Here is a 14200-nt window from a genome sequence, read left to right on the forward strand (position 1 = left end):
ACTTTGAGAGTTCATGTATGTTGATTTACTTAGTCTTCACAACAGGCATTGTAGATAGGTATTGTTTCACTCAGTTCACAAAGGTTAGGTAGCATGCTCCAAGCCACGGAGATAATAGGCAGCACAACTGAGGCCACATTAAACCATCACTTACATCCAGATGAGTGGGTGAGAGAAGATGATGACGGTTTGTTTCCCAGCCTTTTCCCTTGTAGGTAACCCTTTCACTGCTCAGTGAGTCTTCAGGGCAAGTAACTCCCATTATCCTCCTGGTCCAACAGGGATGAGGCTGCAATGGAGGCCCAGGACGGGGACACTCCGACTAGGAGAAAAGATTTTGGGTTGGCACCTCTTTACAAAGGCTCTGGGGTTCCAGAGCTTTGCCTAACAGACAGGTTCTTATTGAACAAGGAGGCCAAAGTTTGCTTCCAAAGTTTTCAGTTTAATAGTTCACTCTGGGTGAAGAGACTTCTTCAGGATTCAGCTTTGAGACAAGATTGGACCACAACATGAGGAACTGGTTTGTGAAGCAAGGCTGGGACGATGGGAACTAGGGAGACAGACAACATCTGGGACTCAGGTAGTTTGTGCTGCTTAAATCAGCGAGACTATTTGATGTTCTTGGGTAAATGGCCATTTCATTAAGACTCAGGCAATTTCTGGTACCCCCTGGGAGCATGGGCCAGCCTCCTCTTGAGAGAAGGAGGATATGCAAAAGGTAAAGTCCAGAGATTGTATCCTATCCCTGGGCCTTCTTGCCTTTCTAAAGATGAGCCCACCTTCTGCCCTGCTGCTATTGCTCCAGTTAAATATGTTCCCCATGTTCATACTGTGCCCATGACTACATTTCTGCTTCCTAAAAAGCTGTGGCCTACCGGAGGCATGTCAGTCACCTTCCTACTCTAGCTCTGGTCACGGCTGCCAATGAGCCACGGTATTAAGTGCTAACTCCCTTGCCTGTGTGGTCTGATTCCTTGCCAGCCTCTTCACCACCTAGCCCAGATTGCGCCATCCATTCCGGCCACATCAGCTTCCTCTTTCCTGGACTGGATTCCATCCCTCCCTGGGTCCAGTCCTCTGTAGGCTTTCTTCCGGAATGCGCTCTCCACCCCAACTCTTAGCTCCTTTCCAAGAACAGCTTCCATGGTTAAGAGCACAAAGCAAAACTGGCTTTGGCAAACTCCATTTCAAGACACCAAGGGATCAGAGCAGTTGGATAAAGGGGATAAATAGGGTGGCTTTAAGTTCTCTTCTAGCTCAGAGGCCACTTAAAAAATTGAGATCTCCGCTGAGGTCTGTGAAAGCAAGGTCTGTCCCCTTGCTTTCCTGAGGCACCCCCTTCTTCATGCTGCTGGGATTTAAACTACGCCTTTGGAGAAACTGGGTAACTGCAACTAAGTCACACAGGCTCTGAGGGGCCAGCCAGGAGCAAAGCTATGTTTCTTGACACGCCTTCCAGTTCCCTTCATGGCTGGCTTTTGTGGCTGTGCTGGGATTCAGACATCTCTGCACTCCACAGTGAGATGCTCCAACTCAATCATGACTTACTCCAGTAAATTTATTCACTCCCACCTCGGCCCCATTCCCTCCAACCTTCCCCTCTCCCGTGATCATGGTATCAAAATAATGCTAAAGTGAGATGACTATGCTTGAATTTAACACCTCCCACCATGCCTCTTTCATGTTAGCTCCTGAAGCAGACAGGCCCGCTCACCTGCAAACCCTGCCAGCACACACCTTGGGCGGGTTGGAGCAGCTCCTGGCACCTAGAGCAATGAACTTAGCTTGCCCTTTCAATAACCATGATCTCACAAACTTCTGGTCGACCAAGTAGTCCCATCTCCAACTTCCAGCAGAAAACTCCAGAAGCAGAAAACTTTGATGGGAGCCAGGTCCCCTCAGTACTGGTGAGGGTGTCCTAGATCTGCATACGGGCCCACCCTTCTCATCTCCTGGACTTGCAGAATGGGGGTCCGTGGAGATCCAAACATAGGAGCTGCTTGTTAGATGAACTCATTCCTGGCACCTAGCAGAGATGTGGAAGATGGCTGAATCGGAAGGGAAGGGAAGAGAGGGCCCAGTAGATGAAAGTTTCTACTTCAAAGCAAGAGTGGTCTGTGAACTTCTGATCTTCAGACCAAACTGCGCATGCCCAGGTCTATCCACGGGACCCAGAGTCTTCGCTCTGTTCTGAGCCACAACACACAGCAGCCAAGCTCAGTGATCACACCCAGCTCCTCACTTTCATGAGCCACCACTGCAGAAGCTGAGATGCCTGCCATGGGGGTCACTGCAGGTTGATCCCTGCTCCATTCCTGACAAACGTTTGGCTGAGGGCTCTGAGCTGATGGCCTTGCGTTAGGTGTTCTTCGTCAGACGTCAAGACCACTGGCCCCATGGAGCCCCTGTGTGCCTGGGATCCGAGCATGTCTACGTTGTCTTTGTTCCCTTCAAGGTTTACGTCTTCAGGGTCCCACTGTAGAGAAAAGACACAAATGGTACCTGGATGGAACAGATGCTTCCCATCTCTTACAATTCGCCACGGCTAACAACAGCTCCAGTCCTGGTTCTCACAACCCAGGCACAGACAAGGAGAAACAGTAAGGGCAGGTTAATCAGGCCTGCGTTTCTAGGAACTCATGGGACACATACAACTTTAAAGCAAGGAGTTAACAGACAACCACCCGGAACCGACAGACCCACTCCCCAGCCCCGACAGACCCACTCCCCAGCCCCCCTTTCCATCTTTACTCTAGTGAGAATGAGTCATGTTCCTTTTATCCCAAGACTTCCCACCTCCATGCCTAAGTCATTCCTGGAATAGACAGGCAAATTCAACCCATTCTTTATGGCCCAGATAGGTACCTCCTCTTCCAGGAAGCCTACTCTGACTGCTTTTACCCATTGAGCTTGCACAACCTTATTTCTTTGTATTGACTGTACAAGTCATTTGTAGCTGAACATGGGCACTGCCTTGTCCTTTTAGGTAGAGGATGAGTTCCTTATGAGCAGAGCACCGGTCTGCCCTTGCCACCTGGCCCTCCTCCCCACCACGTCATTTCCTCTAAAATTGAGGCTCAGCAGACTTGTCCAAAGCAAACACTTAAAACTTAATTGAGAAGGTGGTCACTGCCAGTGATTATTCTATTATTCTCACTCACACAGGTATGGGAAAGGTTAAGAGCAAAAAGTTGAGAAAAGAGAAGCAAGTCATATAAGCATTGATGATACATGGTTTGCAAAGACCTCCTCTTGTTCTCATGTGACCAAGGAGAGAGAGAACTTTGCATGGGGCCAAGAGCAGGGAATTCTTGGTGAGTCCAGCCACGGAGGCAAGCGGGGGTTGGACTCAAGTCCTCCTTCTGCCACTAACTTGCTTTCTCTTCTTTGGGCCTCAGTTTCTCGAGTGGTAAGCCGGGGTGTTGGATCAGCAACTAAACATGATCTCTTTAATTTCTGAGTTTCTATGACTGATAACTCGGAGTGACAAGGTCACATTTGACAGTATCAAGAGACCCAGGAAACAACATAGGAAAAGATCGTGTCTGCCTAGGCCAGATGATGCCTAGCCGGGCAAGGAAACAGCCAGTCATGGCCTGCCCTCCAAGAAAAACACTGCCAGCTGCTCGAACTTAAGCTCAATCCAACAGTCCAGTCGTAAGGGTCCTAGATAAGGTCTGTAGGGCTCCCTGAGCTACTGAGAGAAAGGCACGCAGCATGCCAGTTATAAAATACAAAACGTGGCTTTGTTTGAAATAGGAAGAGCCCAATTCAATTAGTGATTTACTGATAACTGAATTGAGTTCCACTACTTGGTGCCTAAAAAAGCATCGTGTTAAAAAGGCCACCTCCTCCCCTAACCCTGCGGGCCAAGGACTAAGCTGATCGGGTTGTTGCAGCTTGGTCCCCCACCCCCGCCCCGTACCTGTTTGGGGCTGTGCCAGCCACTTCAAGCGCTAACTTATCTATTCGTGATTGCAGATGTGGGCAGGAGATAACAAGCAAATCCCCAAAGAGTCTCCGCTGGCCCTGCAGGCTCCACCGCCCAGATGCCCAGGGGCGGAGGTAGGGGCCTGTTTCATTCTTTGAGGGTGGACTGTATGCTTTGTGATGAATGCTGATTTCAGGCTCAGGCCCACGTTCCAGATCACAGCTCTTGGAGCGGGCTGTGATCAATCTCACCAGAAGCGCCCAAGGTGCCCATTAAAAAAAAAGACGGATGCTGGGCATCCATCCTCGCCCCTCTCTGGTTTGGGACCCAAGGTTTGACATTTTAACAAGTGCCTCAGGTGATTTTTAGCGCCACAATATTTCAGAATCACTGCTCCAGCTCCCGAAAGAGCTTCTCCAGAGTTGTTCTTTCTGCTCTTGACCAACTCAGAGGCCACCAAACAGCCAGCCTCTTCAATTAAGTGCACTCTTTGAAGTGGGTTAAGCCTCTGAAACATTTTAAATCTCTTCCGAATTCCTGGAAGACTGCGTTTTGAAACCTCATCTTAAGCAATGAAAACATTGCTGGAATCCAGGCAAAAAGAAAATCTGAGCAAAAGATGATCTCCACCCTTACCAGAAAGAATCCTGGGAGATGAGCAGCACAGGTAGTTGTCATCAGACAAGCTCAGCTCTCCCCTGCAGGCCAGGGAGGTGTGGACACAGCACCCGCTGCCCAGGGTCCCAGAGGGACGGTGTGGGGGGATGCAGCCGGCCCCCAGCACCACCACCACCACCGCCGCTAACCTGCTACTCGGCTTGTCCACGGGTTTGTCTGCCAAACCATGCTTCTCCTGGGGTTCCACATCTTCTGAGTCCCTACCTGATGATTTGGGGCACAGCAGAAAGCACTTGGAACTGAGAGAGGCTGGAAAATCCCCTGATCCTCAGACTTGCCTCTCGTTTTCTTTTTTCTTTACCTAAAAGAATGTGGCATGGGCCCAGCCATCCAAGAAGGGCTCACAAAAACAGGAAATGGAATCAAGCCACAGGACGTCCCTTCTGGAATAGAGAGAGTATGATTGTCCATACCTGCTCCGAGTTTAGGGCTTCCCAATACTTCTGCTGCAGAATAAAAAGAGAGATGGAAACAAGTGTTGGCGAGATTTCGCCAGCGTCACAGAGCAGAGCAGAGCAGGGCTCAGCGCCAGCACGGTCTGCCCAGTGAGCGAGGCGGCAGGGCCCTGCAGTGATCTGGGGGCAGAGGAACAGAGGACTTGAGCAAGCAGAAAGGCAGCAGCTCCTGGTGGCTACAATCTAGTTAAATGATCAATAGGATAATTGCGATAATTACAAAGGGCTGCAGGTTCTTGGAAAAATTATAATCTGTACTAGATTTTAAAATTACTATTATTAGAAGTTATTATTATTATCAGGCATAATAATAAATCTTCCATTTATTAACCACATGGCTGAGATGAGTCAATTCAAACCCATAAAACTAAGAGATGCAAATAAAATCCCCTTGAAAATACAGAGTATTTTCTACCAGCCAAGATCCAGTTTTAATTAGCCTTTACTGCATGGGTGGTTCCACCCCAAGGCTCGAGTATGTCTGACTCAGGTTCTGGAATTTCGCAGGATGGTCTGCTCTTGTTCATCCAGCACCTCATGCAGCGCCTGGGAGATACGTGTTTCCGACATAGAGTCATGAATCTGCAGATGTCCAGCAGACTTATCTGTCTGTCGAATAGCTGCCGATCTGCACAGTCCAGACGATGTGGCTTTGTCACATTAAAACAAAGCCTCTACTGTTCAATTCTTTTAAATTCCATTTAAAAAAATTTTTTTTAGGGACACTTGTGTAGCTCAGTCGGTTAAGCATCTGCCTTCAGCTCAGGTCATGATCCCAGGGTCCTGGGATCGAGTCTGGCTTCAGGCTCCTTGTGCCGTAGGTGCCTGCTTCTCCCTCTGGTTGCCACTCCCCATGCTTGTGCATGCACTTTCTTTCTCTCAGATGAATAAAATAAAATCTTTAAAAAAATTTTTAAATTTAAATTATTTTTTAAATTATTATTTTTTTAAGTTGAAGGTCCAGCGCTTTTTTTAAAAAAAGATTTTATTTATTTATTTGACAGACATATCACATGCAGGCAGAGAGGCAGGCAGAGAGAGAGGAGGAAGTAGGCTCCCTGCAGAGCACAGAGTCCTCTGCAGAGCAGAGAGCCCGATGAGAGGCCCAATCCCAGGATCCCGGGAACATGACCCAAGCCGAAGGCAGAGGCTTCAACCGACTGAGCCACCCAGGCGCCCCAGGTCCAACGCTTTTTTAAAAAGTAATCTCTATGCCTAATGAAGGGTTCTAACTTACAACCGCAAAATCAACAGCTGCATGCTCTACGGACTGAGCCAGCCAGGCGCCCCTTAAATTTCCACTTTAAACAACTTTTTTAAAAAATTTCTTTTTTTTTTTTTTTAAAGATTTTATTTATTAATTTGACAGAGAGAAATCACAAGTAGACGGAGAGAGGGAAGCAGGCTCTCTGCTGAGCAGAGAGCCCGATGCGGGACTCGATCCCAGGACCCTGAGATCATGACCTGAGCCGAAGGCAGTGGCTTAACCCACTGAGCCACCCAGGCGCCCCCCTTTTTTTTTTTTTTTTTTAAAGAAAAAAATTTTATTTATTTGACACACAGAGAGAGAAATCACAAGTACGCAAAGAGGCAGGCAGAGAAAGGGGAGGAAGCAGGCTCCCTGCTGAGCAGAGAGCCCGATGCGGGGCTCGATCCCAGCACCCTGGAATCATGACCTGAACTGAAGGCAGAGGCTTAAACCACTGAGCCACCCAGGCACACTAAACAACTCCTTAATTGTAGATTTTCAACCATATACCAATAAAAGAATATCTAATGAACACCCAGGGACTCACCCTGTTTTATCTGCTCTAGCTCTCCAATTTTTTTATTTGCTTAAGTATTTTAAAATAAATAATTTTATCTGTAAATATTTCAACATGTCTCTCATAAATAAAGACGTTTTCTAAAAAATCCTTAGAACAGTGCAATTATTAGACCTAACAAGATTCGTGATAATTCCACGGTGTTCATCTTTTAATGACAGCCTGCTGTGGGAGGGAGACATAAACTGAAAAAACAAAACAAACAAACAAAAAAAACCCCAAAATTTTTAAAAAACAGGGTGAATTGGAGAAGATATGAAATTACTAAAATGATAGTTCAACATACTGCGAATGACAGAAATGTTGGGAGGATGCAGGGGTTGAAAAGTGAAACAACTTTAACAAATGAAACAAATAAAAAGAAATGAAAGAGGGGCGCCTGGGTGGCTCAGTTGGTTGAGCCTCTGCCTTCGGCTCAGGTCGTGGTCTGGGGGTCCTACGAATGAGCCCCACATTGGGCTCTCTGCTCAGAGGAGAGCCTGCGCCCCCACTTTCTGCCTCTCTGCCTACTTGTGATCTCTCTGTCAAATAAATAAAATCTTAAAAAAAAAAAAAGAAATGAAAGAAAAGTTGCTTACTTTTACCTTTCTTTCGAAAATACAGATGTTCATGCAAAGTAGCAATAGTAATCTGATTTTACACAGTGAGGGGCTGTGTTTGTTTAAAAACGCAGAAGAAGAATCAAATACAGAAGAGAATACGAAGATTGATGGGAAAACTGGTAACCTCAAATAAAAGTCTGTAGTTTAGTTAATAGTAATGTACTAGTGTTAATTTCTCAGTTTTGACAAACAGCATTCTTGTGTAAGATGTTAACATTACAGGGAACTGGGCAGAGGCGCACAGGATCTTTCTGTACTACGTATTATTCCAAAATTTGAAAAGTTTATTTAAAGCCAAGCAAACAGAACTAAGAGTCCCCCAACTGGATTGGCAAGAAAGCTTGAAATTTCCTTTTCCAAACTTCGCCATCACTGTTTAAAATTTAAGAAGAGTGCCCTCTAGTGGCAGTAGTAGTCGGGATTTCTTTTTGACGTTCTTTCTTAAGCCAAAAATGACAGTGAACCCAAGTGTCTCTGAGAACTCTCTCCACATCCCCAAAAGTGAAAATAAATCACATATTCTGGTGATTCAAGAGCAAAATGTGTTAATTTCTGTTCAGGAATTTTTTTCAAAAACAAAATAAATTTAAAAATAAACATAAAATAAATTCTATCCCATAATTCTACTCCAAGAGCCTCATGAACAGTATTGAATAGCTCTCTGAAATACACACAAACACATACACACACAAACCAAAATGTGCAAACAGCTTTTCTCCCTTATCGTCAGTGGGCATTACCACAGTCTTGAAATTGTCTTTAGGATGCTGATTTCACCACCTCCATGAACCACAGCAGGTAATATTTCAGTTCAGCTCCTTTCTAAAAGCACACTTTTTCATGCTTCTGAAATCAAAAAGCAACACATAGCCCCCCACCTACAAGGCATGGGGCAACATTTCCTTTGTTTCTGTAGGCTTTGAGGTGTGTCCTAACCATTGAGGAAACATGGTCACTTTCCAGGCTTACATTTTAGACTTCGTCCTCTTACACTTAGGGAGAAGTGACTTCTCCCAAGACTGGGGAGGTGACACGGTGTTGGACTCAGGACCAAAGATGATGAAAGTTTTTTTGTTTCTTCCAATTATAAAGTGTTAAGATTGGCCAGGTACACATCAGCTATGATTTTCTCCCAGAATTCATTAAGTGAATTTCCTTTTGAACTGGAACCTTATAGACTTTTAAAATTTACATGATATGCTTCCAAATGGTACCCTATTTCTCTAGTTCGTTAAGCTGTTCTATAGCACCTGCCCTAGATGGGGCAGGGTTTCACCTCCCCACGCCTTCCTCCTCCCCACCTGCCCGAACTCTTCCTGCCTTCTCCACAATATACGTTTACACTCAAGGTCATGGTGCTGCACAGAACCTTAAAGACGGCCTGGTCCAGAGCTGGGGTTTCAGAGTGAACATTTATGGGAACAGTACATCCCGACCTTGGCGGAGCCTCACAGCCTTCCCAAAATCATTGTCTCCACTTTCAGAGCAGGCCCAGAGAAAGGATGAGTGCTGCCATACTGATGCCACAGCCAGAAGCCCAGAGGTCATACCTGAGCCCGCCTCCAGCCTGCTTCCCACGGACACTGTGTGGGGCACACCAGCTGCCCCCCACCTGATCCTCCTATTTACCCTGTAATGCAGGTAGCACAAGTCTCAGGATTCCTAGATACAGAAGGAGAAGCTGAAACTCAAGCAGTCCAGTGGGGGCCCAAGGCCACCTGGCAGGTCAACGAGAGCCCAGAGAAGCCCGAGTCTGTGCCCTGTCCTGCACAGCTCATTTCCCTCTGGGGACCAGGGGAGCCTCTCTGCTCACCCTGGGGGAATGAGCGGACTGAACACACCTTTCAGGAACTATTCTTTCTCATGGTCTCATTGTAAGTGGTGCCCGCTGTCTGGGTAGGACACAGTTCCCTGGAGGGCAGAATGTATGTCCTGAACTTGATCTTGATCTTTGGTACTTATTGGAATGTCTGGCCTCCTTCTTCATACTTACATGTATTTTCTTCTAAAATTAGCACTTTTATAGCCCATTAATGTAAATATATATTTTTAAAAGGTATGCAATAAATATATACATAAATATAAATTTATATATAATAAATATGTATTTAAAAATATTTTTATATATTTTATATATGTGTACATATACATTTTATATATTTGTACATATACACACATACACACACATAATTTTTTTTTCCTTAAAAGAATGATTTGGTCTTCAGAATAGCAAACAGCCAAAGGAATCTGTCCTGGTCTGCTGGTGCTGAAAGCAGGGTTTGGAGAGGGAATGAGCGGTCTCGGTTGCCAACAACAGCCTTAGACACAGAATTAGCAGGGACACACAGGGACTTGACCCTCTTTAGACAGAGCAATCTGGCATTCCGTCCTGTTCTTGACCCCCACGCATGTATACACAAGTGTACACAAGACACAGACTTTGTTCCAAAGCCAGAAACAGCCTCTTCTAAAATTTCTACAAAACTTCTTTCTCCAGATCGATGGCACTGCGAGGGAGCACAGAGGGAAAAATGACTAGACATTCTTTCATCACAAAGCTGGACTTCAATCTTTTCTTCTATCCCGGGGTGGGGGAGGAAGGAAAGGAGAGGAGAGGAGAGGAGAGGAAAAAGGAGAGGAGAAAGGCACAGGAAGTTTCAGCAACGGGGGGAAAGTCAGATACTGGCTACTCTAGAAAGGGAAAAGGCCACTCCCAAAAGCCCTGCTCCTTCAGGGCCACAGCCCCCACTGCAGACCACAGGGACATTCACCCTTCCTCAGCATCTGCTCAGTCCGCCCTCGGTGGCTCTGCAGGAGCGGGCAGCCTCGTGCTGAGTGGGCGAGTGAGTGAGCGAATGAACCCATGGATCCTGTCTCTGTGCAGCGTGCCTCTCTTGCAGAGATGCCCAGAAGCCCACACGGTCCAAACATAAGGCCTCCCTCCAGGGTCATTAGTCACACTGAAAGCTTTGGCATCATCCATCGGGTGCCCTGACCAACCCAGCCCTCCACATTTAAGGAAAGGTGAAAATAATCTGAAGTCTCCCTCCACGTGAGCTCACCTGGCCTTATCTGTCTGTCTTATCTGTATCTGTTCTGCTGTTACCGAATTTATTACAAGCCCGTGTTTTCTGGCCCTGAGCACCCACGCGGAGCACAGGGCGGGCGGCAAGAGTCCTGGACAGCAAGTCACGTTTTTCTTCTGTCAACTGGGAATGCAGATTAATAAGCCTGGTCCTGCAGACCTCCCCGGTAGGAGTCCTGGCCAAGGCACTGCGGCAGTCAACAGCAGGGTTTCTGGGCCACACAGAGCTGGGGCTGAACCCCTCGTCTGCTCCCTCTTATTTTTATCATGATTATTATCATTACTATTATTAAGAATGCTTTCTTGGGCAAGCTACTTAAACTCACTGAGTTCTAGTCCCCTCTTCTGGAAAACAAGAATAACAAAGGTAGGGGTACCTGGGTGGCTCAGTCAGTTAAGCATCTGCTTTCGGCTCAGGTCATGATCTCAGGGTCCTGGGATGGAGCCCTGTGTGGGCCTCCCTGCTCAGTGGGGAGTCTGCTTCTTCCTCTCCCTCCACCCCTTCCCCACTAGCTTTCTCTCCTGTGTTCTCTCTCTCTCTCTCTAATAAATAAATAAAAAGTCAAAAAAAAAAAAAAAAGAATAACTAAGGTACCTGCCTCAGGGCTGTTGGGAGGATTACACGGAGCGTGTAAAGTACAGAGCACACAGCGTCTGGCATGCGACCCACGTGTCCTCAGGGTCAGCGATCACAACAATCATCCTGACTGACGGTGTGCAGGCACGAGTGAACTAAGTGTTGTGGGGATGGCCGCCTGCTTCCCTGCCTCCCTAACGCTGCAAAAAGCAGATATTCACCATGGTTGGTATGTGCCCAGCACATGGACCTAAAGCCACCCTCTGAGAGTTACAACATCATAAAGCACCACCGGAGAGATAAACACATCACTTTAACCACACAGAGGGGCTCCCAGGCCTCCATGGTAGGAGCTGGGATGCCATTCACTTACGGGTATGAGGGGACAAGCAGAAGCTATCAAGACAGACACAGACAAGGTGGGGCGGCTGAGGACACAGATCGGGCAGCTGAGGACACGGATCCCACAGCTGTTGCACTATCTCCCGCTCATCTACTGAACCATCTATATTGGGAGTTTTCCAATACGTCTGATCTGGTAGCATATGTATCTAGTGAAATTCTAAGTTATTTCTTTACAGGACGCAGTACCTTTGTCATTCGTGGTGTGTGTGTGCTTTTGAGAGTGAAGCTGAAGGACTGTGCCATGGGCTAGGCTGGGGCAGGTGAGCTTCAAAAATTATATTCCTTTTAACATAGGCAAAAGCCTTCCTTGCCATTTGCTTAATTTAAAAGTGTGACCCTAACCCCTTTGTACTCAGATAGTTTCAAAAAATCAGTGTCTAGAAAGATAGAGGTAATGGAATCGGGGAAGGACAAGGACCACAAATCACAGAAAGGCCCAAACCTACCACCAAGACAAATTTCCCAAATTTTCAAGGTCACTGTCCAGTCCTTACGTCAACTTTGGCTGCCTTTGTTTTCACAGAGCAAATACTGCTGCTGGGTCTCCCCAGCCCCTCCCTGACCCATTGACTTAACTGTCTTTTCCTCCTCACTGAACACACTTAGCCATCAGGCTCATTCTCCCCATCTCCACACACCCCCCACCCGCCCAGCCTTAGATTTCTGCCAAGATTGCTAGATCCAGGCTGCCAAGTCATGTGCTGTGGGTGTCCTACAAATTCTGAGACTGGAACCAGGAAATATACAATACTGAATGACACAGGGATACATAGACCCCAAATGGTGCTCGGTCTGGTGCAGAACTCCTCACTCAAAACCCAGCTCTCAATGACCCGCTGTGTTTTGGAATCGAGGGACAGAGAAATATGAGTGCAGCTCAGGCCCTAGTCCCAAAAAACTCATGCCCAGCCTGTTGGGGAGACAAGCCCCTACAGCTCACCACAGGACACAGCCAACAATGGAAGTTGTGTAAGAGAGGTCTATGTTCTGGCATTCACAGGAAGGAGCCATTAATCTCGTGTGTGTGTTGGCGGGATGAACCGTCACCCAGCAGGTGACATCTGGGTAGGCTTCTGATACATGGGCCAGGAAGAACCCCAAGGAGAAAGGCCCAGAGGCCTGGGTACAGGGAACAGCCCACGGCCAGGGCGGACATTGAGGTAATAAGGGAGGAGGCCGAGTCCCATGAGGCTGGGGTAGCCGTGAAAGGTCTAGAACCTCACACTGAGGAATCTGGACTGTATCCACAGATCAGTGGCTCTGAGTCTTCTGGATTTTGGGGTCCACAACGAGTTCAAGTTTAGGATAGTTACCCAGGATGGCTAACTGAACTATTTGGCCAGATAAGGCCATTAAAAAAACCCAAACCCAAACCCAAAACTCAACACAACTACCACTTGCATTATCATCATTTTATAAAAGGGCACTTTAACTCCCAGATGGCAGAAGACAAACGCCGGAGGAGGGACAGTCCTCCTTTCCCCAGCCAAGCCCTACCAAAGACAGCGGCCACTCTCCCGTTGCCATCACACGCCTACAACACTGCCCTTGTTCTCATTTTCCGTAGGCAAAGGGAAAACTTCCTCCTAGAACCGGGCTGGGAACCACAGCTGGGGGACCGACAGTGACCGAACAGCTTGGACCCGAGAGTTACAGCCATGTGTGGCATCCAAAATATGACCTGTGTTTTGTTCACAGATCCAAAGACTCAAAATGAGGCGAAGTTTGCCAAAGTGCTGGGCACGGTGCCCAGCAAGGGGCTCCTGTATGCAACCCTGATAGCGCCATGAGGGTAGTGGGTGCTCCTGCCGGGGAAGAGATGCTCCATGGTCAAATGAGTTCGGGAACACTCAAGACTGAACGTTAATCGATTACTTGTGCGTTTTAAGACTTGAACATGCGGATGACTCTAAAACAGCACTGCAACATGCCCTGAGGCCCTAACTCATCTGACTTGGGAAGCTCTCAGTCCCGCCCCGTGTGAGTGCCTCCCAGGGCGGGAGCGCCATGCGTGCTCATTCACCGTCCATTGGGCGTGCGCGCCCCTGGGGGCAGGAAAGCCCTGCGTGCTCGCTCACCGGCCAGCCAGAGTGAGCTTAGCGTGGGCAGCCTCGGGAACAGCAGTGCAAGCCCCGCGGAGGTACCGGCAAGTGGCAGTGGGGGACAGCCATGCACCTGGTGGGTGAGCGTGTACCTCAAGGTCCGAGTTGATGGAGGAGACCTCGCAGGAGCTGCTGGAAGACATGCGGGCCCGGATGACCTGAACGGGAGGGTACGAGGGGGGCTCCTGCAGGGTGGCATCTCCGGGGCTCATCTGTCCATCGCCGGGCAGCCTGGCGGTGCTGCAGCTTGCCTGCAAGTTGTATGGGGAAGGGCAGGCAGGGAGGCTTAGCTTGCTTTATTTTTGAATTGTCAAAGCATTCCAGTACTCTAGTATTCAAAGGGGACAAGGGGCGCCTGGGTGGCTCCAAGGGTTAAGCGGCTTGACCTTCAGCTCAGGTCATGATCTCAGGGTCCTGGGGGTTGAGCCCCGCATGGGGCTTCCTGCCCAGCGGGGAATCTACGGCTTCATTTGCCCCTCCCCCAACTCATGCACTCGCGCTCTCACTCAAATAAATAAAATCTTTTTTAAAAAGGTACA

At 47.9% G+C, this 14200-nt stretch overlaps 1 protein-coding gene across 6 annotated transcripts in view; it reads right to left on the reverse strand.

Annotated features, from left to right (window-relative positions):
- Positions 1-421: 421 nt before the first annotated feature.
- TMEM44 (transmembrane protein 44) overlaps positions 422-14200 on the reverse strand; it is a 33472-nt gene continuing 19693 nt past the window's right edge. For 3 of the 6 annotated variants that reach the window (XM_045088741.1, XM_045088740.1, XM_045088736.1), the window contains 2 exons: positions 13754-13912; positions 9677-9999 (listed from right to left, as the gene is read on the reverse strand). In XM_045088741.1, the coding sequence (XP_044944676.1) occupies positions 9694-9999; positions 13754-13912 (465 nt within the window). In that variant the 3' untranslated portion in view covers positions 9677-9693. Of the gene's footprint in view, positions 2477-5022; positions 5056-9676; positions 10000-13753; positions 13913-14200 lie in introns of those variants that run through there. The other 3 variants (XM_045088738.1, XM_045088737.1, XM_045088739.1) reach the window with 3 other exon arrangements.

Source organism: Mustela putorius, unplaced genomic scaffold, assembly GCF_011764305.1.
Source record: "Mustela putorius furo isolate JIRA1106 unplaced genomic scaffold, ASM1176430v1.1 tig00003834_pilon_pilon_pilon, whole genome shotgun sequence".
NCBI lineage: Eukaryota > Metazoa > Chordata > Mammalia > Carnivora > Mustelidae > Mustela > Mustela putorius.